The sequence below is a fragment of the Calypte anna genome, chromosome 1, assembly GCF_003957555.1.
Source record: "Calypte anna isolate BGI_N300 chromosome 1, bCalAnn1_v1.p, whole genome shotgun sequence".
In the NCBI taxonomy this organism is placed as follows: Eukaryota; Metazoa; Chordata; class Aves; order Apodiformes; family Trochilidae; genus Calypte; species Calypte anna.
The window spans coordinates 107,969,764-107,997,658 of NC_044244.1; the positions used below are offsets into that span (position 1 = coordinate 107,969,764).

The 27,895-nt window shown below is 43.6% G+C and overlaps 1 protein-coding gene and 1 long non-coding RNA gene across 2 annotated transcripts in view; both read left to right on the forward strand.

Annotated features, from left to right (window-relative positions):
* The first annotated feature begins 24,913 nt into the window (after nucleotides 1–24,913).
* LOC115599266 lies at nucleotides 24,914–25,806 on the forward strand. The gene is made up of 2 exons (XR_003988261.1): nucleotides 24,914–25,017; nucleotides 25,183–25,806. It is a non-coding gene; the product is annotated as an uncharacterized LOC115599266 (long non-coding RNA).
* Nucleotides 25,807–26,211: 405 nt separating this feature from the next.
* SIM2 (SIM bHLH transcription factor 2) overlaps nucleotides 26,212–27,895 on the forward strand; it is a 59,415-nt gene continuing 57,731 nt past the window's right edge. The window contains exon 1 of the mRNA XM_008496642.2: nucleotides 26,212–26,569. Coding sequence (XP_008494864.1) covers nucleotides 26,395–26,569 — 175 coding nt within the window. The 5' untranslated portion in view covers nucleotides 26,212–26,394. The remainder of the gene's footprint in view (nucleotides 26,570–27,895) is intronic.

The window sequence follows — 27,895 nt, forward strand, 5'->3', positions numbered from 1 at the left end:
AAAATGCAAAGGATTCTGAGGGAGGGACCATGTCGTCAGTCAGCTGTGAAGTGCTGCTGGCTTCAGTGAATTTATGCACAGTATCTGGCCCAAATCTTCATAAACATTGTTGAAAAATGTCCTGGCACCTCTGTAGACACTGTTTTATGGTCACATATTGTTTGGCTGGCTTACAAATGGTGGTTTTAAGGGTTCACAATGTCTTGCATCTAATTAGAGAATTTCGTTTTGGAGGTCTTGGTCTCCCAGATCTCTGAGAGCCAGATGAAGGACCCAGGTAGTGGGCTGGGACTGTCCAAATTCACTGTAGTGAAATGAGGCTGGGAATGATACCTGGCAGAGGGGGTGCTTGCTGGGCAAAAGCCTCTGGAGGCAAACAAGAGAGCAGTAGGAAGATAAATACAACCATAAGAACATTTGCAACACAGTGTAAGTTGTATCCTGGAAGCAGTGAGTGATGTCTGCAGTGCAACCAGCAATAGGCAAAGTTAGTTCATAACAGAATTTATGTGTGTATTATATGAGTGTGCGTGTAATTGACATTAATTAGTCAATCTCAAAGGATGGAGACTAAATTGGAAGCAAGTGTCTCCTGGATGCAGAGGTTATTGTCTTGTTTCCATAGGAAATGGACCTGCTAGAGAGACAGGGCAGAGGAAATGGAAAAGTCAAATGTCATAAAGACCATGGGACTCATCATTGCCATTCTCAAAGAGAAGCACAATGGGATAGCAGTCATAGCTCTGAGGAAGCAGGCAAAAAAGGACCAAAATTCGTATTTAAGGAAATATACTATGAGGAAGAGCTCAAACATGAAGTTGTTCTACAAAAGGTGTGAAGACATCAAGCATCTCTGTGGCATCTCTGCCTCCCATTTTTCTGACCAGTAATGGCACTATCAGAAGTCACCCTGAGCAGATTAGAGTACTCACAAAGTCACAGAATAAAGGTATTAGGAGTTCAGGTGTTGCCCTCAGTATGTCCTTCCAACCACACTGCTAGGTCCTGTTGTTTGTGTGTGGTTGCATAGATGACATTGCTGGGAGCCAGACCATCTCATGGGGTGGTACTGAGCATGAGTAAACACCATGAAAAAGGAGAGTTATTGTACACCAGTTTGTTGTGTGAATGAGAAGAGGTCTAAACTGGAACAAAAGAATGAAAGGGAACATTCAAAAATGGGTGAATTAGTGTGAGCAGTAGAGCAGGGGATGAGAAAGGTAATCATAAAACAGAACAAGAACTGGGCTTAATAATGGTTCTGCTGATCCAACATGGGCTGCCAAGTTAGGAAGGTTGGGTGGATAAATATTTTTTTGAGTAGCTAACAAAACAATTCAGGGCACAAAGTTTAGTGAGCTGTACAGATTTTAATTATACAACCATCTTCTGGGAAAGAAAGACAAACTGACAGTCCAGAAAACTTGGAGGTTCCAGTGTCATCCATTTTCTTTTAATCTGGAAATACTAAAAGCAAAGAAAGGCATTAGAGAGGAAGCTTTTTCTGATTAAATTCTACCTGCAGGGGACAAACTAGTTTGCACCAAAGTTAACTTGAGGAAGGATGGCTGAAATGACAGATCTTACAATTAAGGAGAGTAAAGATCAACAAAATAGAAACCATTAATCCATTCAAGAAAGAGGACTTCACAGAAGTCAAAGACTTCGGAGGACTGAGTTCCCAGGAAAGTGGTTCAAAGGAGTGGAAAGGATTCTTAAGGAAATGGTATTACAAACACATCAGCAAATTACCTCATAGTGAAAGTGGGAAAAATTTGTAGAAAAAACCAAGATGGCTACATTGTAAGTTCTTCTCATGGGCCTCAAACACGAGGAGAGAGGGTACAAAAGTTAGAAACTATTTCAGGTAATTCACATGAACACAACTTGAGCGTGTAGTGACAAAATCAGAGGCCAAGACATGAAATGAATGCACTTCATGCAGGGCACCAAGAATAATGAATGCAAAGGAACACAGGCAGGAAATGATCACTTGGTCCCCTCTCCTGCAGCAGATGTCTACTCTGAAACAGAACATGGGGCATTGGTTCACCAACCTTAAGCCATTAAACCCTACCAAAAACCCTGTACAAAAACCTAGATCCATTCACCAAAATCTCAGTTATTTCTGTACCACACAAAGAGGACAGGAGAGGACCAAGCATACTGCCTCTGCCCCAGTGTGCTTCCCTGCAGTAGCACAAAACATCTTGCACCTCCCAGAACAGTGTGCAAAAATGCTTTATGCTCTTGAAAGCAGACATGAGATGGTCCTGGCCAGTGTGATCTCTGGGAGGGAGATTCCCCTTCCAACTCCAAACCTGGCTGTTGAGGATGCAAGTAGGGGGTGGTAGGCTGCAAGGGTGCCACTTGCTGCATGAGTAGCAAAAGGGAGACTACAGATTAGAACGGGAAAGCTACAGACAAGGAACAGTTGGGGAAGACCACTGATGTACTGGACGACTGGAAAAAGAGAGAGAAAACATAGTAGGGGCTCTTGCAAGGTGTCATGCAAAGGTGTGTGCTTGGGCAATGGCTGCAGCAGTCAGCAGTGGCATGGGAGGCTGTGCTGAGCACGCTTTGGCAGCAGCCTGTCCTGGGGTCTGGTACCAGAATTTTCATTACTGAATTGGATGCTGAATAAGCAATGTGCTAATCATACATGCAGGTGACTCCAGTTCGGGAAGATCTGTAAATTGTGAAAGAATGAAATCAAATTCTACATGGTGTCTACAAATCTGAGAAATAACAGGTTTTATTCAGTAAGAATGGGGGTAAAGTGCTATTTAGGGGTGGTATAAGCACAGGACAGGGACCAAATTGATAGGTGGTATCTCTCTAAGAACAGTCCTAGAACAGACCTTGTTTTAGGTCTTTAGATAAGCTATAGGCCACTCTGCTAAGGGTGGAGATATCCAGGGATTGAACAGGAACAGAGACGGGATGGGGTACGGATGTGATTCACCTCCTCCACCACAAAAGGAGTCACTTAGAGGGAATTCAGAAAACAGAAATGAACGTGCAGAGATATACAGAAAAGAACCCAGAGATATATACAAAGCAAGGTCTTTCAAAAATAATTTGAACCGGGGAAAAAAATGAAAAAAATATCTAGGAAAAAAAATAAAGATAAACATAATAATCTGCTAATTTTTTCAGAGCTTCAAAGTTCTTTATGCAGTGACTGTTAACATAAATACAAACCTTTCTTTCATTTTCAATTACTTTTTAATACCTTTTTAACAGATAAATTAGACCTAGCTGATTGAGAGAAGTTTAAAAAAATTGAGAGGAAGATTTCCATTCATCTCTTTTCAAAGTTCCACAGAAGAGAACGAGATGTTTTTCAAAAAAGTGCCTTGCACAAGGACCTGTAAATCTGCGAGGGGAAACAAGATCTTAGTTAGTCATATCTGAACAGCTACAGTGAAGTCACCAGAAACCATTTGCATCAAGACTGGATCTAACCCACACGTCTCAAATGACATCTGAGTTGGGCCTTTAGATGAGGCCCACAGAGAGATGTAGATGGTCTTGTCTGCCAGCCTCGTGGCTCAGGCCCAGCCCTGGTTACACACTTGGCTCCTTTGCGTGCTGTCTGAGAGTCTCTGCAAATCAGACAGTGAGAAATGCTTTAAAGAGCAGCATGTCATGAATTTTGCTTCTTTTGGAGGTTAGGCTCTTAACCCAGGCTGTTGTTCCTTTCACTGAAGTAGCAAGAGGTCACTCCCCTCTTTTATCACACAGGCTAAAAAAGAGCAAAAGGTTGTGGTCATCACAATAACCTTTTGTCCTCTAATTCAGCAGCTGAAGCACTTCTCAGGACACAGGTTGTTCAAGGATCTCACAAGATGGTAGCCTGGTGACAGAGCTGCTGGTGAGGCTGTGCAATCCACTGTTTGCCAGGTCACACACACACAAAAAGCCTTCAAGAGTCATTGTATTAAGAAGGACTGGGATGCTCTAATCAGGTGCATGGGCTCCTCACATGGGAAGACAGACACAGGGACTTAGCCCAGTTCTTAGGCTTGCTTATACATTATACATGATGTCTCTACTAGATCAAATTATTCAGTAGGTCCTAGGAAGGGCATGAACCCAACCTGCATGTCTCTAAGGGCTTTAGTCTCAAAGACTTTATGCACCTAAAAATAATGTGGGGAGGAACTTTATATTATGCAGTCTTTACACGAACAGGGCCTGGGTCCTCACCTTTGGATGACATGGATGATCCTATTTGGTGCAAGAACTTCAATGGAAAAAAAAGAGAAAGCAGTCTTCACAACATGTTTTGCTTCACAAAGCAAATCTTCAGCATTGTCCTTGTATAGACTGCAAGACAATCCTCCCAGTCAAACCAGTAATTAAAAAAATGTTGCTGTGTATTAAGTTATTCCTGACCATTGATGTTTATACACCTGAATGCCTCACCAAAGTTTCAAAAAATAAATAAAAAATAGAGGCATCAATGGGCTTGGATGATATCCATCCCTTTGCCACCTGCCCTATAAACTGAAGTGGCATTCATGACTCTGCTAGGGGTTTTCTTTTCAAGACTTAGTCCCATAAATGCTGTTTTATGTCATGAGGCACTGAGGCTGTCAGAGGTAAACAAATGTCATGTCTATTAATGAGTGCCAACAACAACTTGATTGCAACAAAGCCTCAGTTGTTGAATGTTTTTATGAATACCAACATTATTCATTTTGCTCCTGGAATCTCTTCTGTTTTGTTTATGCACATGCACACACATTATATATAATATGTATAGAAAGCACAAGGAGAAAAAAATCTGGAATTTTTCCCTCTATAGTGCACTGGAGTTCAGTTTACCCAACATTCACATGACCCGCTTGCTTGTGAAGTCCAAGTGCTCCTTGTTTCCAAGCAGGATGCCTGGGAGAAGTTAGCAAAAGATAAACAAACAGAGGATTTTCATATAGTAGCATTTTAAAGTCATAAACATGGGCAACTATAAAAGACAATTTGTGTAGAATAGGTAGCATATTCAAAATTTTTTTTCATTTCTCTTCCTTTTCCTTGTTCTATTTCACAAGAATTTTTCTTCATTATGAAGCATCGGAGTGCTCCACACTGGATGAGACAGTCCTGTGTCTTCATAATTTTTTTTTTTTGGCGGGGGGACTGTAAGCATTGTGGTCTTTAAACTCTAGAGATTCAATTCCATGTTTTGGGTATCCTTTGATAGTGCAGAAATTGTGTTTTGGACTTTTTTTGCAGTTCTTGACCACAAATATACCTTTATTACATTATGAACTGGAAATTCCAGCATTAGAACACCACAAACCATCTGCAAGGAATTTTACATCAATGATACAAAGTGATTAAGAGCATTTTGCTGCCCTTTCTGTGTTTGCAGCCTTTTTCTTTTGTATTTTGATGATCCCATATTCAAAGCAATGCCTCCTACTGAAACCAGTGAATGCTTTAATTGTGAGTTAAGCAGGCCCACAGAGAAGCTTATCTAATAACACAGGTTTCTTTTTGGCTTGTTTTATGATTCACATTTCTATATGTTAATGCTTACAGGGAAGACCTGCTAATGTGACTTTTTGTGACCTACCCAGCTTTCTCCTATGTCTTGGTAGGGAGTTCCTACAGCCCTTTGCTGTGCCCAGCTTTACTGCAGTATTTTGGAGTCTGTTGGACTGCCTCCATTAGAAAAGTCACGTATGACTTTGTGTTCAAAGGCTCATATTTGTCGGTTAAAATGTTGCATTCAAGTCAATATTCTGTTAGCATCCCAGCCAGGATTTTCCTGTAACCTATTGGCATTATGTTCAATAGCAGGATCCTGACAACAGATTTATTGCAATGTTTAACACTATGTCAGGCTACAACTCTCCTTTAGGTCAAATCCTGATCCATTTTAGTGCAATTAAATCTCACAGTCTAAAGGGCAAAATTCACCCTTAGACAACTCTGTTTCACCCTGTTAGCCCCTTGGGCCTTTTTCTTGAGGCTCAGTAAAGTTTGCACAGACACTTGCTTTGCCACTCACCTGGCTTAGTGCCTCTATTTGCTGTTCCATTCAACCACGTAGAGACGTGTCTGACTGCTCCCAACACCATGGGGTTTCTACACATTGTAGGAGGCAGTCATGGACACTTCTTCAACTGTATGACAACCAAACACACAGCCTCACAATTAATATTTTGCTCTGTTTGGTTAAGATGAATGGCATCTTAAAAAGTTCCATCATGTACAGTAATCATTACGATCATGTGGACAGCCCCTTCCTTAGCTTCTTTAGTCATGACTTCTGCCCTTTTTTCCTTGATTGATAAGTGACAGCTTTGCATGCTGGACCTTGAAATATATATTTACAGTAGTCTAAGAAATTTGTCCTTAATCAGAGGAGGCTTGACTTGCCAGCACATCTTTAGAATATTATTGAGTAACTCATTAAAATGTTAATAGCTTCTGTCAGGATTTATTGATCCTGATGTCAGCTTTTCTCAGAATAAGAAATAAAGCTGATTTTTATCTTCAGACCATGCTGAGTGATCATTACTTAAATAGAATAATGAGAAGTGCTTGAGGAGAATAATGTATCAGTTCTGAATACAGACAGAGCTCTCCAAATGTGTGGAAGATATGTTATCTAGTGTGTGAAATAATTCCTAATATGAGGAAAATTAAGAAGACACTTATATTATTTTGACAATATTTTTTCCTGCTGAAGCAAATAAAGGGAATACAGTCACTTCAATCATTTTCTTTTGGATGGAAATCTCTTTTTTAAAGAAACTTAGAAAAATAAAAATACAAGTGCCCTTGTTGTTCATTCCATTCTCAGTTATACAAGATAAATTAGGCCAAATTGTATTTCACCTTATTTTTAGAAGAAAAACTTTTGATACAGGTATTTTCTTCTATTGTCACATTGTTTGGGTTATATGTGGGACTGAACAAAAAACTGACTGACCTAGTGAAGGCGAAGGAGGGAAGGGTATTTGTTTTTCAAAGGCTGCTGCTAATCTCAGAATCTTTCCCACCATGAGCAATGTTGTCCTACAAGAGTAAAACAGCAAATCCCATGCTGACCCGAGCACAGGCAGGATTGTCAAGTGTCAAGATGAATGAAGGAAATAAGAAAGAAGAATCTGTCTTTTATATCTTGCTTTAAAATGATTAAGTCAACCTTCAGCAGGATGTGTCTTTTGAGCACGTCAACAAGTATTTTACTGCATGTTCAGGACTTTTAACAGATGGGTACAACATTGGGATACTTTGCTAATTTTAAAAGACCCTGAAGGCAATATACAGAAATCTGTCACTTAAAGGCTTTTTAAGCAGCAGCCTATAAAGCAATTCCCTCTGAGCCTGGACGTGAGAATCACTGTGTCCCATGTAAATGTGCTCTTACCTTGTACCTTGAAGGTGATAGTCATTTATTGGCAAAAGGATTGGGACATTGCAAATGGGCTAAAAAGTTACTCGGCTGCATTTAAGCTGCAGAGTGGTCAGCCTGTGAAAAGGCATTCATAGTCTGAGTGTCTACAACAAAAGAGCTCAGGCTTCTGATACAAGAGAGTCTTTTAAATCCTGTACTCTTATAACTTAGAATTAAAAAAAAAAAAAAAAAAACCCAAACAAACAAACAAAAAAAACCAAACAAAAAAAAGTGTATTATTTAGTAGTTTATTTATACAATAAGGGCAAAAAGCAACTGCCAAGAGGTGACAAATGCTGAAAAACTGAAAAGAAATAATAATAAAAATAAAAGAAATAATAATTTTAGGACATCCTGAGAGAAGTTTCTTTCTAAACCAGAATGTCTTGTCTGGATATAAAGTAGATTCTGCAGTCAAGGATAATTTATAGGAGTTACAACTATGAGGTTATGAGTAATATTGTTATGGACTTGGTCATCTTACCCTTTCATCAGATTAGTCAACATAATAGGACTATGAAATCTGGCAAAACAGCCAGATGTCATCACGTGCTTAATGAATTTTAATCTGGCATTTACAGAATTTGAGAATATAATGTGAAAACCCCTAAGTGCTGCCGAGCTTACGTGAGTTGCAGTTCTGATTTTCATTAACACTTTTCTTGTGACAGTTGCAAATAAATCCTCGAATTGCTTGCGTCCCTTTAAATGGATGAAGGCGACAGCTGTGAGGATGCAGACAAGAAACACGATGTGTTAGATGGTAAGCAGCACACACTTCTGAAACCTGGCTGAATCCTTAATATATCATATTAATTGGTTGCACAGAAAGTACAATCTTAATAACATTTGTCCAATGTGGCACTCATAGAGTAAGGTCTTCAACATGCAAACACTTAATTGGATGGGTAAATTTTACATTTACGTGTAATCCTGTTCGATATGCAATAGAAAGTTGCTCACGTATGTAAGTGACTTTACCATCAAGGTCAGGGTTTACAGAGTGATTTTGAGATTCCTCAGGATAAAAATGCCATCTAAATGTAAAGATACTGTTTGTTAGGCATTAGTGTTTTACAGACAGTAAATTTAATGGGCCTGATTTTCATTTACCTTTACAGTCAGATGAGGGATCTATTTTGGAAAAGTCACCACTGGGGGGGAAGAAAAACAATAGCCAGGAAATTGCTAATGTTAATGTGATGTAAAGTCAAGCAACCATTTCGAATCTCATTTAAACTTTGATTCAGGAAGGGACTGAAACATGCACTTAATTTTAATCATGTCAGCAGTCCTAGCAGTCGGTGAGACCACTTAAAATTAGACATATTCTGCCTGCACAGAGGCCTCAGTCAACAGAGTACAAAATACATTACCATTTCTTGTCTGAATTGCCTGTGCCCAGTTCTTAATGGATGGATGGTCTTCTCCCAAAATACAATGACAGAATACATATTTAATGGAGCAGAAAAACTTCTCTGGTGCCCTGAGTAAAACGAGATTTCACTGAAGGGAGAGAAAGATGTTTGATAGATAGATGTTTTAGAGGGACCAAGACAGAAGCTCAGGCAAAAATCCTGGTGCGGTGCTCTGAGGAACCAAAGCACTGGTGCCCACACTCCTAACTTGACTGTCTAGGTTAAACACCTAAAATAGGAGGGCATTCATATTTTCCATAGAGATTTATCTGTCTTTTGTTATCCCCCAGGGCATGGTGCTGTGTCATATAATTCATCTGTGCCAGCAATAAATAATTGGATCAAAGCATTCACCACAACTGTGAGAAGCCAAAGGCTGCTTCAAAACTGCTTTCCTTTCAATGGTGCTATTAAAATTATCTGTATTAGTCTTCATTTTAAGAATTAATCATTCAAGGGAGTTACTTTCAATGTCTGTTTAAAACAATACCCCCTTGTGTACTGAACTTTAAAATAAATTGTACATTCTGCCTTTTTATAGGACATATTTATAAATGGGACATGGTCACAGTCCATATTTTGCACTTTCATTTTTAAATGCTGTGTGATCTAGAACTTGATGGGGTTTGAGTTTTTCTTTTCACAAACATAGAGATCAGAAAGAGCCATTTATTCTGTTTCTAAAGTAATGATGTGCAACTTAAATGTTCTGCATAATTATTTATACATGTATTTATATATGTGTAGAGAAATTTTTATACATTGTGAATGGGTGTTTTCATTGTATCTTTAAAAAGGTTGCTCACCACAAAGAATTTATACAATTCTTCAGGCTACAGTGTTCTTTTGAAGAACCCAGCAAAATATATCTGCTGACATTCAGTAAGTGTTTTTTTGGTGTCTTTTTTAACTTTTTTTTTCTCTTAAAATTGGCAAGATACATTTATTTAGTTTATATACATTTTCTCTCAATAGCCAGCTAGGTATTGTATGTCATTCCAGCTAGAGAAGTGGAATGGGAAATTGAGTGTTTTTTGAACTTTGTAAGTATCTTCCTGCATGATTCAGGAAAAATGTGTAGGTCTTAAGATTAGAAGGGATCATTACTATTTTCTCTTCTCTTTCTCAGCTATGTATCTCCCTGGATCTGCAGCAGAATCCAGGCCACAGGATGCCACCCACAGGACTTCTGTGTGTTTAGTCTGTTGGGAGTAGTAAGAAATTTGATCAAAGTCATTGGGAACAGGAGAGAGGTGCCTGATGACTGGAGGAAAGCAAATGTTACTCCAGTCTTCAAGAAAGGCAAAAAAAGAGGACCCAGGTAACTACAGAGCGGTCAGCCTCACCTCCATCCCTGGTCGGGTAATGGAACAACTCATTCTTGATGATCTCCAGACACATCAAGGACAAGAGACTTACCAGGAGCAGTCAACATGGCTTTACCAAGGGGAAGTCGTGTCTGACAAACCTGATAGCCTTATATGAGTATATAACCAGGTGGATGGATGATGGCAGAGCAGTGGATGTAGTTTATCTTGATTTCAGGAAGGCATTTGGCACTCTCTTCCACAGCATCCTTGGAGCTAAACTAAAGAAGTGTGGCCTGAATAATCAGGTAGTGAGGTGGATCAGGAGGTGGTTGAAGGGTAGGAGCCAGAGAGTTGTAGTCAGTGGGATGGAGTCTAGTGGGAAGTCTGTTTCTAGTGGAGTCCCTCAAGAGTCAGTACTGGGACCAGTACCATTCAATATATTTATTGATGACCTGGATGTGGGAACAGAGTACATTATCAGCGAGTTTGCTGATGACACAAAGCTGGGATGAGTGGCTGACACCCCAGAAGGCTCTGCTGCCATTCAGAAGGACCTAGACAGGCTGGAGAGTTGGGCAGGGAGAAATTGAATGAATTATAACAAGGGCAAGTGTAAAGTCTTATATCTGGGAAAGAACAACCCCAGGTACCAGCAGAGGTTGGGGACTGAGATGTTGGAGAGCAGCACAGGTGAAAGGAACCTGGGGGTGCTGGTGTATGGAAGGATGAGCATGAGCCAGAAATGTGCCCTTGTGGCCAAGAAAGCCAATGGCATCCTGGGGTACATTAGAAGGGGGGTGGTGAGTAGGTCAAGAGAGGTTCTCCTCTCCCTCTACTCTGCCCTGGTGAGGCTGCATCTGGAATATTGTGTCCAATTCTGGGCCCCTCAGTTCCAGAAGGACAGGGAGCTGCTTGAAAGAGTCCAGTGCAGAGCAACCAAGATTATTAAGGAGTGGAAAATCTCCCTTATGAGGGAAGGCTGAGGGAGCTGGGGCTCTTCAGTTTGGAGGAGAATGAGGGGTGACCCCATTAATGTTTATAAATATGTAAAGGGTTAGTGCCAGGAGGAAGGAGTAAAGCTTTTCTCAGGAGTGACTAACAACAGGACGAGGGGCAAGGGTTATAAACTGGACCATAGGTGGTTCCAAATAAATATTGGGAAGAATTTTTTCTCTTTGACGGTGACAGGGCACTGGAACAGTGAGGCTGTGGAGTCTCCTCCTCTGGAGACATGCAAAACCCACCCAGATGCGTTCCTGTGTGACCCGCTTGTAGGTGAACCTGCTCTGGCAGGGGGGAGTGGACTCAATGATCCTTCAAGGTCCCATCCAACCTTTAACTTTCTATGATTCTACGAAATTTGAAGAGGGAGAAAAAGACATGGGGCTTTTGAATCCACCTACAGACCAAGACAGTTTTAAAGGACTTCCAGTTACAGGAAGTTTATAATATTCTGTAGTAAAAGTTGTTTCATTGCTAGGTTGTTCTGTACATCTAGTTACCACGTGCCCTTGGTAAAACAGACAAGGAACTTTCCTGGAATGACATTTTCTCACAGCACATTTCCAGCAGAGAAAGAAAGTTACTAAGGTACTCCTATTCCCTTATTATTCCTAGTGTTGGACCTGCTGCATGTCTGTGTTCCCAGCCTGATCCTTTTTTTTTTTTTTATAATTACTTTCAAAATCACAGGTGAGATCTCCCGTAGCTGTACAATTGAAGTTCAGTGGGGTATAAACCATATCACTTACCACATGTGGATCATCTCATGTTTAATGTTCAAAAATCCTGAAAATATAAGAAAAAACTTCTTTATTATGAGGGTGACAAGGCACTGGAACAGGCCACCCAGGTAGGTTGTGGAGTCCCCTTCTCTGGAGATACTCAGGCCCTGCCTGGATGCAGTCCTGTGTGAGGTGATGTAGGTGATCCTGCTTTAGCAGGAGAGTTGGACTAGATGATTTCTAGAGGTCCGTTCCAACTCTGACAGTTCTGTGAATTCAGGACTACTTTAGACCACATTATTTTCCACCGTTCCCAGGCTTTTATATAAAAGGTTCACTTTCTTAATTCAGTTTACAATAATTTATTAAAGAACTGATTCTTCAATCGGTTCTTCAGCATGTTTTTGATGCAGGAGGTTGTTCCAGCCTCTTTACCAGCACCGCAGAACTTTCTTCCCCTGCCAGCTTCCAAGATCAGAAAAATCCATGAAAATGTACTAAAAATCTCCACAGTTTAAATTATAAAATAAATCTCTACCTTCACATAGTAATTTACCTATCTAGATCCTTATGAGGATCTATATTATATTACTCTTACTCATGTATTCATGTATATCTACATTATTCTTACTCATGTATATATATTACTCTTACTCATGTAAGAACTACAACTTGTGGCTTGACCAGCAACTTCTGGCTTAAGCAACAACACAAAAAAATGCTGCTGATAAAAATTCAGCTGACCAAGGCATGGCCCATGCAGCTTGGTAATCATTCACTCCTTAAACTCAGCTTCACAGTCTACAAATAATTTTAAAAGAGATCGTGTGATATTGTGAGCACTGAAATTCCATGGAAAATAATTTGAGATGTGAAAATATTCCACAATAAAAATATTGTAAGGATGTTTTTATTCCATTTAATTTAGCTAAAATTTGCTTTGAAAAAATTCACTGCCCATATAAACTAAGAGTAGATTTTAAGTGATTTCCCCAAAACAACAACTCATCAAAAGGGGAAGCAGGAAAGAAACTTTTTTGGGGAGAGCAAATACCTTGATCAAAGAAGCCATTTCTATTTAGAAGGGGGCATTTCCTAGCCCATGTGTGAGGTGAACATTTACACTCTAAAAATAGCTGAAAAGACCTGTGAAGCTCAACCAAGTCTGTTCTACCAAAGATGCTACTGCTTACTTGGATAGATGGCAAAGTGTCAGATGTTTTGTGTCCCTGAAAACATTTGAGAGTTTGTGCCTCTGACCATGAATGTCTCAGACCAAACCATGGAGGTGGATCATTACTCATTTGTTCTTAACAGGATGCCCCATCTATGGAAACTTTCAGGGTCAGGTTAGATGGGGCTGTGTGCAACCTGATCTAGTTAAAGATGTCCCTGTTCCTTAAGGGCAGTTTGGACTGGAGGCATTTAAAGGTCCCTTTCCACTCAAACTCCTGTGTGATACTCTGATGTGTAACTAGTAACACCACATGATCCACCCAAGCCAATTGTTTATACACAAGCAACCAATGATTTCTAACAGTGAGCAGTAATTTCTAAATGCATTTCTCTTTCCCTTCTGCTTGTATAGGTGAGGAAGAGGATAAAGGAAGAGGAAGTGGCTTACTTTGCTGGGTGCTTACAGCAACCAAGACACAACTGATGCTAGGAAAAGCTGATTGGCTTATTTTATCTGCTATCCCATAAAAAGTGGTAATTGACATTTTAATGTATGACGTGTTGCATTCCTTCATAACACTACAGTAATTGACTGCACATGAAACTGTAGTGCACTGGGTGACCCTGGAGTGTGCCACACACCTGGAAGCAGTGAAGTTCAATTAATGTGTCATTGCTACTAATAACAGCTACTAGTGAGAACCTCCAGCCAGTTGCTACACCAGAGGAAATAGTAATCCTTGTATTTAGACAGATAGTATACAGTAAACACCAAGGATCCATCGTTTACATGCAGAGCTGTTTTGGATCAACAGTTAAAATGTTGTTCTCTTAATAACTTGCATTTTCAGTAAATTACACAATTTAATTTACCCCTGTGCTGAGCTTGTTTAGCTTTGTGTGGAAAAATTTGCAGATACTAAAATAAAATCAGCTGAGAGCCATTAGTAGACTAAATCAATAGTACTGAGACAAGGGTTCATGCAATAAAAAGAGGACATAAATCACACTCTTGTGCAGAAAAAAATACCGTAAAATGGCCTTAAGGATTTGATTTGATCTGTCAGACCCCAGGAAATTTAGAGTTAAGAGTTGAAACTCCTTCTTTAACTTCCCTTATTGATGAAATCAAGTAATCAGAAGTCCTATGCTAAGCATTTGCACGTATGGAAGTGCATACAGTCTAAATTTTCTTCATTTACAGTACAAAGTAGAGGACATCAAAAGCAAAAGTGTACATCTGTGATGGACCAGAACAGAGGCAGGCAGGGTTGAAGTTCTTTTTACTATTTCAGCATCAGGTCTGGTTTCATTAAGTAGTAAACATCAAGCTCTTGAGACAAGTTACATGTCCTATGTGCTGAACCTAAGATGTCATTAAGCCATTAAACCAAAAGCTCATAGGTAAGAAAGTATCATTCCAGTAAGGCCTGGTTCCAGAACATCTCTGTCCTCACTAGGATTACAAAGCAGGATATCAAGTTACAAACATTACATCATTTGAAAATACCTCCTCTGACTGAAAGCTATGTTAATACTGAAGACCATGATGTTGATTCATGAGGAGTTTAGCCTCTTCACAGGAACCTGCTTGCAGTATCAAACCTGTGAATTTTTACTGGTGTGGAGACAAATCTCACAGGAGTTGTAGTTTCTGGCTGAGTAATCCCCAGAGACAAAACATCTTATTCAAAATGGGTTTGAACTTCTGCAGAACTTCCCTCCTCTTCTAGCAGCTATCATCACCACATCTATTTTATTTCTCCAATCATGCTGTTCTCTCATCTTAGATTTGTCTGAGATTTATCTGTCAGCTTTATCTGCCCCTAAACTCATTTCAGCTCTCTAGCTGATTCTCTCAGACATTCATGATAAATAATATTCTCTGTGTTCTTCATGCTCCTATTTCCCCTCACTCTACTTTTATACGTCTCGATTTAAAGCCTGTCCTTCTGACCTGCCTGAAATCCCAATATGTTCATGGAATTAGAGTACAAACTTCCTCAGCGATGGGTCTCTAGCAGTCAGTAAAGCACGGGTTAAGTAGTTGCAAAAATATTTCTCTTGTATTAATTGCACAGATATTCAGCTCAGCCTAAGATTCATTCTGGTTTTGTTTTTTTTTAACTATATAGTTCATGCTGCAAGTGCTCAGAGGGTAAGAGACATTGCTGTAATCAATCCCACTGTGAGTATTTGCACTGTCCAATACTTGCAATCTATTCAGGGTAAACAGTTGTCTGCCAATCCCCACTGCAGGTTTCCCAAGGTGTGCTTATAACATGTATCCAGTGCTGGAGAAACCCTGGAGTAGAGAAAGCTTGAAGGGGAAAAAAAATAAAACAAATAACCAAAACAACCCAGAACAAGCAGAGAAGGTTCTGACTTCAAAATGGAGGAAAGAGGAGAAAAGCACTTTCAAAATTTGACTTTTATATTAGGTAGCATGAAGCAAAGACATAAAAAACCTTCTGAAGTCTTTCAAGTGATAAAAGGACTGTTTGGAAACAACAGTATGCGTCAGCTTCTATTGATGGAGAAAATCAGAGCTTTTCTTCTCTCAGAAAAGAAATACACTGCATTTCTGGAAATGCAAGAAAATTCTGCATAGTTTTAGGGGGGAGGAGAGGGGTAGGGAAGGTGGCTTTCTTTCTATTGCAGCATGGTAGCCTCCATTTGGGAGCCTTTTGCCCAAGAATTTTATTTAGTTGAAGTTTGTTATATGGAGATGGTTATATGAGAAGAGATGATCACAAAAATGTTCAGAAACTCCTAATGAGTAGGACCAGAAAACAGCTGAATAATTTTTGTACTACTTCATAGAAATGTGAAAATAAATTTCTCTTAGTTTTTTTATATAGGAAAATGTAAAAGAAACTTTACCTTGGAGACCTAAAGGTTTTGTTGTAGCTTCTCATAAATAACCCAAACCCTACCATTATTTTCAAACCAAGTGTTACCTACCTAAACTGCTGTGGGATTGAGCTTTTCAAAAGGAAATGCATTAAAAAAGCTGAGCAATGAAAAATGTAAGCTAGCCATGGGGAGATGCTGAGTGGGCTGATTCTTGCAGCGTTCGTCCTACATCAGATTTTGGTATCTTCTTCATCATGAGGTTCCCTGACTGGGATTTTCTTCCAGTCTTTTTATTTTCTTTCTTTGTTAATTTATTTGTTGGGTTTGGGGTTTGAAGAAGAAAAGCAGAAAAAACTGCTTAAGCTCTAAGACTGGAGAAAGAACACCAGTTTTCCTCATGCTTCTGGTATACCAGACAGTGGTCCTGAATTAATGAAATGAGGAATATTCAAAAGACTCTGAGGAAGTTCAAACTTTTATCTCCATTCTTTTAACAACTCAAGGATGAAAATGAGGCTGATAATCTCCACCCCTCCTGTTCACACTAAACTAAAGGAAAATAAATTAAGGGGGGAAAAAAGTGACCCTAACCTGCTTAGCAGCACAGTTGACTGGGAGAAAGGAGTCCTGCACCTCATCCTGTTCCAAAGACTTTCACTGCATTTATGTGTAATGTCTGTTTTCAAATAATATACATTTAAAACTAACAAACATGCCTCTTCAACAAGGCATCAGAGCTTTGTCCCTTCCCCAGTAAATCTTGATTCTTCTGTGCACACTGAAGTCAATTCAGTAGGAGAGTACCACACTTAAGCACTCAAATGGGCAAGCTCTGTTACTTTAAACACAGTCTTCATAGAAGAGTGGACTGAGTTTGCAAGACAATGTATTGATGGGGAGAGGGCAACAGCAGTGGCTTCTGTGAGAAGCTGGTAGAGGTTTCCACTGTGTCTGATAGAGCAAATGCCAGCTGGCTGCAGGACAGACCCACCACTGGCCAAGGCTAAGCCCATCAGTGACAGTGATAGCACCTCTTATCATCTAAGAAGGGAGCTGGGAGGGAAGGGAAACTGGCAACACCAGCAGCAGTCAGAAGAGGGGGGTGAGACTGTCTGAGGAACAACTCTGCAGGCACCAAGGTCAGTGAAGAAGGAGGGTAGGAGGCCTTCCAGAAACTGTAACAGATTCCTCTGCAGCCTGTAGTGAAGACCATGGTGAGGCATGCCATTCCCCTGACTCCCATGGGTGGGAGCAGGGGAAGGGTGTGAGGAGTCCACACCCTGAGGATGAAAGAACAGCAGAGACAATGTGTGATGAACTGACCCTAACCCCTATTCCTATTCCCATGTGCCACTGGGAGGAGGAGGTAGAGAAACTGGGAGTGAAGCTGAGATGGGGAAGAAGGGAAGTATTTTAAGATTTAGGTTTTATTTCTCATTATCCTATTCTGATTTGATTGGTAATAAATTATTTTTTCCCCAAGTTGAGTCTCTTCAGATCATGAAAGCAATTCTTAAGTGATCTCCCTGTCCTTTTCCTGACCCATGAGCTTTTCGCTATCTTTTCTCTCCTCTCTACCTGAAGAGCAGGATGAGAGAGTGTCTTTGGTGAGCATGTAGTGTCCAGCCAGGGTCAACCCACCACATGACATTCAAAGCTTGGGTTTGAATCCCTCCATACAAAGGAGGGAATCTGGATATTCACAATCATATCTGACTGATCTTTCTTGTGTATAAAATTAGTACCTCTCTCCTGTTAATCATGGAGAGGAAGAAATTTTCAGGTCATTTTCACCACTTATTCATTGTCTGTGTTGGGCAAAGATCAACAGAGAGAAAAAAGAGGAACACTGGCTTCCTGGGTCTGCAGTAGATACCATGCTAATTCTGCCTTGCCGAGCCTGAGGGGTGTGTCTGGGGAGTTGAAGTGGTGAAAATTGTGCTTTCAATATATCCATTATTAGCCAGCAACTGAGTGGAAGTGCTCAGCATTCCCACTTTAAACTTCAGCATCTGCACTCTTCCCAAGTCCCTTTCTGGATCTTGGCCTTGAGCTCTGAAACCAAAAGCACATTCAGATGGCAGTGACTGAAGTTTCTAATTCTTTGGTATTGGTGAGTCTTGGGGATCAAATTTCAGGATCAGTGTCTAAAGGTCAAACAGATCATTTCTGAGGGCAGTATCTTGTGAGTATCTTTCAGATGTTAACAGAGACTGAACTTGAGTTGTCTTTGTTGAGATTATACATATCCCAAGTTTCTGTAATAAAAGCATGGAAATCTTGATAACATGAACCCTGACAAAAGTAAGAAGGCAAACTTAAAGCCCAAGCTGGAAACAATAATGATAAATAGCAGCAAGTTCCTATACTGAGAGTAGCTCCACTTTTCACATACATTTGCTGACTGACTTGCAGCTCAGCTTGCTGCTGTGAGTTTGTTGAGCAGTGAGTTACCAATACAAGCAAATGCCTTGTGTACTCACGAAGGATGCTTTTGAAGTGTTTCAATGGCAAATATAATTGTATTCTGTCAATTCCCATCCAAATGGCATAACTTCTCTATTTCACTGATACTGGGGAAGTTCATGGTGATGAGAAGGAAAAAAACCTGACTTTTTACTATTGGAAAGTCATGAGCAGAGGTGAGGAACATCTCTTGCATTCTGCCTTCTGTGAGGTCAACTCACATGGGTACCTACACACCCACAAAGCCGTGACTCTGCAAGGGGCAAGACTGGGAGACTTGCAACCCATTTCAAACAAAACACCATGCCTTGCCTTTTGAACCAAAAGGAATCATGTCCTGTAAAACCACACTAAGATGCACTGATGTGAGTACTCCACGTTGTTTTAAGCTGGTGGCTTGAAAAGCTGGCTGATACACTTTAATTTGCAGGGCTGAGGTCTTAACATCCCAGAAGTGACCTTCACTAGAACCTCTGCTTCCCATCTCCATACCTTCTCCTTTGCAGTGATTGCTCCCATGTGAATAGATTATTCTCAGTTTCACTGTCCTTACATGGTAAAATACCTATTTTAAAGTAAGCTGTTACATATGTTACAAAGTGTCCAATGGACAAATGCATAAATATTAAATCAGGATGTTACAAAAAATCAGAGGTACAGTACTTAACGAGAGCATATACATTTGCTTATTAATGTGCTTAGAGCGTAGTAAAACATCAAATAATTATGTATAAATAGTGTATTACATTCATCATTTGTAAATCATGACTAAATAATTTATAAGTTTTACCATAAAGTATTACCAAAGTTCTTCTGACAGCCATTATATAATATATTGAATGCCAGGCAGCATAAAATACCACCAAAAAACAGAGAGATGTTTTTGCATCAGAATTCCTCAATTCCTCACAGATCCATTACTCATCTCCACCAGATTAGTCCCACTATTCATGTAAGCTGAGGGCCACTGAGAAAACAAGTTCAAGTCACTGAACATAACTTTTAAAAAAGTAAATAAAAATACCTACACTGACCTTCATAATGTTCAAACGACTTCAGACAGATAGAGCAAAAATGCTCCACTGTGTGCTTTTCCTACTAGACTTTTCCTATTTCTTCAGCCTAGAAGCTTCCTCTCTGTGATTGATACATTCGCTCTCCTGTTCCCAAGGACAACTTTCACCTTTTAAACTATCTCCTGTAATTAAAAGAAATACGGTTTGCAGCATATGTCAGCAGAAGCAAATGTTGAGCCATGAAAGTTTGGGCATCATAATTAATATCAATTATATGAGATTTATGAAAATCCTTTCAGAAAAGTCATCAAATTCCAGGTCCCGTTGGAAAAAAAAATAAAAATTAAAAAGGAAAAAAAAAGTTGAGCTGAACAAAACAACTTTATTCTCCTTAGAAAACTGAAACTGAAAACCGGACCCAAACATGAGCATTCAGTGTTTTTAACTTAGACATATTTTTTCCAAATGTCATCCATTTGGATCAGTCCATCAACTCTGACAGCTCCTACAGTGTTGCATGCCTACATTATCACTGTACCCTATGTAAAAACACTTTACATCATGTACATCATGTACTATTGTACATCATGTAGAGAAAAAAAAAAAACAAATTTACTGGTTCTAGGGAAAAAAACAACCCCTATGTCATTTTCAAACAGCAGCTATTTTTCTGGATAATTATCTCAAGCCGCTTTTGACGAACTCTAAAAATGCTGTGTGAGTAACGAGACAGAGCACTGAGTTTTCCTTCCCTGCACTCTGATTAGAAATGGGATCCACACTCCAGCTGGAGATTTCCAGTTCATACCCAGTAGAAATAGTTTTCTGTCCGGTTGCCAAATGTTGTCCCATGTGGCCAGCAAAGGTTGGACAATAGCAGTAATACAGCTTCAAGTAAAGACCTGAAAACGATCCCTTGTAACCGGCGGCCTCAATTCTGCATAGTTTAATAATTCTAGTACCATGATTTAACTTCCTTTTTCCCTTTCAAGTATTCAGTGCAAATTAATCGTATTGTCAATGCTTATGTTTCCTACCTTACTTATTTGTAAGGACATGTTCAAGTGCCATACTAGAAGGTTGATCCTGTGGTCTTCTGCTTAACTAGTAATCCTCATGCACACTAGTAACCCCATTGAATATCAATATAAGATTGTGGTGCCAGGGAAAGTTAAACAAATCCTGAGGAATCTGTTTTATTAGCATTTATAGGATTTGTGTGTGTGAGCGTGTGTGTGTATACATCCACACTTGGGAACAGTAGTTACAGGGAAAAAAAATACAAGGGATTCCTCCGGGGACAATAAGCTCTGCTAGTTCTGGAGCTCATACCAGTGCTGATGTTGCAGCCCGTAAATGTTAAAACATCTGATGATATTTTCTTTCCTGAGGAACTCGGTGGTATTTCTCACAGTTAATACGTTAGTTAAGCACATCAGACCAAAGTTAAGACCCGCACTGCTCTTAGCCCCTGCGCAGCCCTTTTTGTCCCCTTCTGGACCCGTCTAGCCTTGCATGTGTTATGCGGAAAAAGGCAGGGAAACTACACGAACGTGAAACACCAAATCCACGGCCCTGCCAAGGTGTTTGTCTCAAGAGCTGACTGGGTGGGACCGGGATCGCTTTCACGGACATGGGTGGACGGCGAGCCCTGGCCTGTCGCCTGCCCCTGCCTGGGCCCTTCATGCTCACCTCCGTCCCCTCCGAAATGTGACAATCTCCGTAAATTGTGCCCCAAGTCCCTCTGGAAACCCTCCCTCTCTGCCCCCTCCTCTGGTTCCCCACTGTGACCGCCGCCCGGGCTGGCTGGGAGGAGGGGTGGGGGGGGGCCGAGAGGGGAGCGGCGGTGGGGCTGTCAACCCCCCTGCACACAGGATCCCTCCTGTGCCGGGACACACGCCTCCTGCCAGGCGCTATTTGTGTCTCTTGAAGGATTACAAAAGAAAATAAAAATTAAAAAGGCGTTAAACCCCTTCTCGGTTCGAGCTACTCCTTCATCAGCACATCCCCCGGGATATCGCCTCCCCGCTCCGGTGTAAAATAAGTCCCTCGGGCTTGTCCCCCGGACACGCGCGGGCTCAGCGCTCGGCAGACCCCGTCACACCCCTCCCTTCGCGGTCGCACCGTGGATAACCCCCCCAAATACACAGGCCGTGGGGAGAGCAAGGGCTCAGCTCCTCCGCTCAAGCCCCGGTGTTTTCCGACGATCTGTAGCCCGGCAGTTTGTGAGTGGGGACGGAGGTGCTGCGGATGGAGTTTGTTTATGGGGTGGTGGCTTTTTTCAACACACATTTTCCTCTTTATTTTCCATTTTTAGTTTAAACCTTCAGGTGAGAAAAAAAATAATAATGAAAGACGGAATGTTTATCCGCATCACAGCTCACCTGAGAAAGAAACGCTCTCCCTTTTTCTCCTGCCCGGTGAAGAGCTGCCCGGTCGAATCAAGGAAAAACGTTGCTAAATAAAAGTGCTTCTTGTGTGCGCCCAGTTTATAATTCAACGATAAAGTATCAGTGAAAATATTACCTGAACATTTATAATAATTTATTGGATTTTTTTCTTATTGTCCTTTTTTTATTTTCGTCTTGGCGTGGAGTTTCTTATTAAAACGGACGGAGGAAAGCCGTTCCCCGAAGGTCTCTGCAGGCACCTCGGACTTACGGAGTAGAGTATTGCCAATCCATCTCGACAGGTTTGGGCCACCCCTGTTGCAACATATTTTTTCTTTTTTTTCTGTCGGGATTTTGTTGCAAACATTCGCATACCTGCCCTCTCTGCAAACCTCCGTGCTACCCTCTCATTTTCCTTTGAGACCAAATCGCTCTTCCCTATATTTTTTTACAGGACACAGAAATGTCCCATTAAGTTTCCTTCTCGGGGTTAGCCATCGCGGAGCTTACTATACAAGACTCGTTAGGACCTGCCTTGAAATACAGTTAAAATATTGAATATTTTTCCCCTGTTTTGTTTTGGTTGGTTTTTTGGGTTTTATTTTGGGGGGGGACGTATTTTTTTCTTCTCTCTCTCTCTCTTTTTTTTCCTACCTCTGCTAATAAGTCCAGTTTCAACGGCGGGCGGAGGCTGTATTGAACTTTGAGAATTTCCTCGAAAGGCTAAAGTTTCTTTTCGACTGATGTTTTTTTCTAGATTAGTTTTAGTTTGTGCTGCTCGGCTAAAAGTCCAAGTGAGAGTATGCTTCCGTAAAAAGAAAAACACAGCGGCGGGTTTTATCGGCGACCAGATCTGCCGTCCCCAAATCTGTGACAAGTGTCCCTGTGAGAGGGGTACCCCTGCGAGAGGGATACAGGCTACTCCTATTTTGCGGGTAAAAAGGACAGAGCAAGAGGGTAAAACGAGTGACATCGCCCTGGCTCCCCTTCGCAACCGTTTCGCTCGGATTTCCTTGACCTGGAAGCCAGCTCTAGCCTAAATCCCACCCAGGACGGCGGGAGCATGAGAGCGTCCGCGCCGCCTTCCTTGGAAAAGCCGCTTTCCCCCAGGTGAACCAGACAAGGGACAGGCGCGGTACCGGGTACCTGACCCAGGATTTGGGACAGGACAAGAGATCGTGCAGGCAGGACTCGGGGCCCGTCAGGGGCCGTTCTCCCCCTCCTTGCCCCAGGTTTCGAGTAGTAGATGCAGAAGGTGCCCCAAGCTGCCTCCTCTCCATCCCCCGGGAACGGTGAGAAAGCTGGATTCCCCGGGAGGTTCGGGAGGGGAGAACCGGGATAGCGGTGCGGGTGCGGAGGGCCGCGCAAGTCCCGTCCGCGGAGACGGGGCCTCCGCCGGCGACGGGGAGGTTAAAGAGCGTGGCCTTTCCCTCGGCAACGCCGGGCCGGGCCCTTTCTGGTGTAATAGGATAATTACAGAGGGGCGGGCGAGCTTAAGCAAACACACTCGCCCGTCGGCCAGGCCTCTCCCGGGGATTAATATTAAGGACCGGTGCATTGTGTTTTGCAAACCGGCAATCCCATCCCCCTCGGAGCCCTCTCCGCGTCCGCGGTTGTGAAGCCCCATCTCTCTGAGCTCTGCTAGCCGCTCTGCCGTGTCCCTCCTTTTCTTCTAACCGAGGGTTTTCTCCTCACTGCTTTAATCACCGACCGAAGCCCGGCTCCCCCCGCCAGGTCGGGAGGGTGCTGCAGCCACGCGTGTCTGCGCGCAACCGGATAGTGGGACAGTTTTCTGCAAGGGACGCTGGGCAGGGCCAGTTGTCCGTGGGAGAAGGTGTATGCGTGTCCCCACGTATGTACTACCCCTCCCCCCCCTGGAGAGCGAAGTGCTCCGGTCGGGTAGGAACCGGGCCGGGCACGGCATTGTCCTGTTCAGGCCGGGGTTAATCCTGTCGCTCAGAACTTGGCTCTGGCGTGGAGGGGAGACACGAAAATTGTTTTTGTTTTAGCGACCGCTGTGACAATCTCTGCAAAAATGGCTCCGAGCCCTGCGGTTACAGACCCGTGAGCTCCGTGTCTCCCGGAGCTGCCCACGTCGCCATACGTGGGGCCGTCTCCGGCACTCTGCCGCCCGAAGGGAGAGGGAGAAGGTTCGGAAGGGACTCCAAAAAAGCCCGGGAAGTTTCTTCACCTTCCTCCTGGGAAGCGTCTTCGGGGTCAAACCCTGGTCATCAGCTACCGAGCGTGCAGCGGAGAGTCACGTCGGGCTCCGATGAGCCGGTATAGCACCGGCGGGGAGAGCTGCGGGGCTCCTGTGAAGTGTCTACCGCCTCCCCCGGAGCTCGACCCGCGTTTCCAATCTCACTGCACCCAGCAGGGCTAGGAGCCCTGTGTACATATATATATATGTATGTATATATATATATGTATTTATATGTGTGTGCATGTGTGGATTTTAAAAAATACTCATGTGCGTACATGTCTATAAGCGTGCATACAAATTTATATATGCAATGTGTGTATATAATATAAATGTGTGAGATACACACTTATGCATGTGCCTTATGTATGATGTACATACATATGTGTGTGTGCAGGTGTATCTTGGACCTTTACCCAGCTCCAGAAAAACAGAGGAAAGTGCTGGGGTGACTTAATGGCGGCTCAGTGGGTCTGGTGAAGGAGGGCCGCACACATGCCCTTGTCCCGGCTGCAGGGTGGGGTTACGAGCCCCCCGTGAGCGGCAGTAGGTTACGGGGCAAAGGGGGTCGCGGGTTCCCGCCGACGCTCCGCGGCCACTTAGGGAAGTTGGGGGGAGAGGGCTCGGGCTGCCACAGCAAACGGCCCCCCCGCCCCTGGCTACCCTCACCCCGGCCTCCCATCCCACCGCAAGTGCTAATTGCGGCTCTTTTCTGGCTCCTCTGTATTTGGGTCCCTCGGAGGGCGCTGCGCGGGAGGACACGTCACGGATACATTATCCCCTCCCCTCTTGAGGCTCTCCTGGCTTTCTGCAGCCTTTGCTAAAGAATTAACCGAAGGGTCCACTTCAGAGCTCCTTCTGCCCCTGAGGAAAAAAAAAAAAAAAAAAAAAAAAAAAAAAGGGGGGGGAGGGCGGGTAGGGAGGAAAAAAAGAGGAGATATCGGTGCTTTCAGGCGAGGAGTGTGGCGGCGAGGATTTCCGAGAGAAGGGGAATTCTAACTTTGATCCTTGCCGTATGGTGAGGATCGCTGCTACTTGCAGGAGGTAAATGTAGCAATTGAAACTGTGCCTTTGAAAGGCATGTCTGCGAGAAAGAGCCACTGCTTTGCTCTTGTAATCCGTCACAAATAATACTAATACTACTACTAATAATACTACTAATAATAAAAGAAACAATTCCTGATCTTGCAAATTATTTTTCTTTAAAAGGACGGGGAAAATTCAAACAAACCCAAACAATTAAAAAAAATTTGAACCTGCGCCTTTGCCAGCGCTCGGACTTGTTTGGAAAGAGACAACGCTGAAGTGGCACTGGTCCCGAGGAAAACGGATCCTTTAATTTGACTCCGCATGAGAACCACATTTGGAGCTGGGCGCAGCGGCCGGAGCGGCGGGATCAGACCCGCAGCCAGAAGCTCCCTGTGTCCGCAGCCCCGCCGCCAGCCCACCTCCGCAGCCGCCGCTGCAGCCCCGCCGGGCTCGGCGCCCCCCGTACCCCGGCGCTGAAGTAGCCCCTCGGGGACGGGGTAGAACATCTTTCCGCTGCGAAACCAGCCGCCGCCCGCAGAGAGCTGGCCGAGAGGGAAACGTCTGAAGGAATTGCGAGCTTGTGTTTTCGAAGCACTCCAGTCATCAGCTCCCCCCGCACCAGCTTTGACTTTCGTTTAGCTGGGGGCTGCCTTGCCGGCTCGTCGTCTCCTCGGCATCTCAGGCTCTGGGACCAGATTATTTTGCACTTCGTTAAACGAGCAGTTCGGTCTTCCTTCTCCTTTCTCTCTTTTTATTTTCTTTTCTTTTTTTTTTTTTTTTTTTTTTTTTAAGAGACAAATTGTCCAAAAATGGTTCAGCCTGCTTAGCCCAATGATTTCTTGCGTGGACACTATTTTTTTAATTGTTATTTTGGACGGAGAAGCATTGAGTAGAAGAAATCCTTCAGTGAAGGGAACCCAGTGCTTTGCTCTCCGTTGAGGAGAAGATCCGATTCCAACTGCAGGCAGAGGACCGTGTAGGTCTTTCAGTCTCGGTTTTGAAGCTAGATACTGCAGTGTCAGAGCAGAACTGCCTTCTCCCGAGCCGCTTGCCTGCCGTGGTTGTGGCTCAGAGATTGTCTCCCCCCTTCACGCACCAGTTCTGTTGGTGCTGGGGTTTTTTTGTTTGTTTTATTTGGTCGGTTTAGCTTTTTTCCCTCCCCTTCCCCCCCTACTTTTTTTCTCCCCTTTTTATTGTGGGTTTTTTTGTTGTTGTTGTTGTTGGTTGGTTGAATTTGAGTTTTGTTTTCAATTCTTATTTTATTTTATTTGGGTGAACTCCCTTCCTTCTTTAAACGAAAATACTAACCCTGAAGCCGAAATCCATGCCCCCTGCAATTCGGAAGAATCGGGTCTAATATGCCAGTGTCATCTTCGCCTTGCAGTAGTCGCGATGAAGGAAAAATCCAAGAACGCGGCAAAGACTAGACGGGAAAAAGAAAATGGAGAATTCTACGAACTGGCCAAACTCCTGCCCCTGCCCTCAGCCATCACCTCCCAGCTGGACAAAGCGTCCATCATCCGCCTCACGACCAGCTACCTGAAAATGCGAGCCGTCTTCCCCGAAGGTAACCAACACGGGAGGGACTGTCTACCTCCCTCCTGGCCCACACAGGAGGGAAGGGGCAGCGCTGTGGCCCGAAAGAGTGGGGGGGAGGGAGGGGTACGGGGGACGGTCAGACATAGGATGGGATGGGGAACACAACATACCCCGAGACTATCCCGAGTATCTACGTCCTGTGAGGAAAGGGGATTCCTGAAGGGTCCCACGGCTGGGTGGCAAAAGGGGGGAGAGCGAGGGAAAGCAGCCGATGGTGGAAAAGGACTTTTCCCTCTTGACTGGGAAAAGGAGGAGGCAGCGTTGCGCTGCCCGAAAACCAAGGCTTGCCGCTGGGGTGGCGTGCGGAAGACAGACTGCAAGTAGCAGCTCTGGTCCTGGGAGGCCTAAACCCGAAAACAACTCGCTGCGGCCGCGCGTAGGAAGACCAATCTCCCGGGAGCTGCCCCCGCGGGTACGGGCTGCGCGGGGATGGCGACCGAGGGTTCCGCCGGGCTGGCGGCCGAGGAGGGGGTGGGCAGCCCCAAGGCGGCGGCTGCAGGGGAGAACCCTCTGGTTAAGCCTCCCTTTCTCCTTCCCCCTCCTTTGCCGCCGGTTTAGCTCCGTCTGCTCGGGGGTACAGTCCCGAAGCGATCTCCGCTCTGCTCCGCCGTGCCCAGCATCTGTAGCCCCAAGAGGCAGCCGCCCCGGCCCCCGAGGAGGCCCCTCTGCAAGACGCTCCTGTAGATGACCAGGCACGGCCTCCGGGGAAAACAAATAGCGTGGGTGTTATTGTTGTTTTGTTTTGGTTGGAGTTTTCTGAAGGTAGGGAAGCAGGTTGGAAAATAAGTCGCTGTGGCTTGGCAGCGGGGCCCTCCGCCTCCTCCTGGGGCCGGGGAGAGCAGGGAGGGCCGGTCCGAGCCTAGCCTATCCCGGAGCGGAGCCGAGACCTCACTGCTCCCCGGCCGGAGCCGTAAGGGGACAGGGCTGCGCGGGGCGGCGAGAGCCAGGAGCTCTTGCAGTTCTTCTCGGAGACACGCAGCCTCCAGGCCTGACATCGCTATCTCCTTTCCCCGGGGTATAGTCCAGACAGCCCCGACCACCCTAGCACCTAACCCCGAGCTCCGAAAGGGAGCCCGGCTGGGGCTGGTTTGGGCGCGGGGAGCCATAGCCCCCTCGTACTATCGGTGCCGCCGCTGAGCTGATAGGAGACATGAAATGAAACGCTGGTTAGTGTCTGCGAGTGGCTAAATAAAGCCCAGATCCCCACTTTGTCATTTGTTTGTGCCTCTTCGTACGGGAAAGTGGTGAAAGAATTAGCAAATTCCGGAGTGAAAGGTCTACTCTCTTCGTCGCG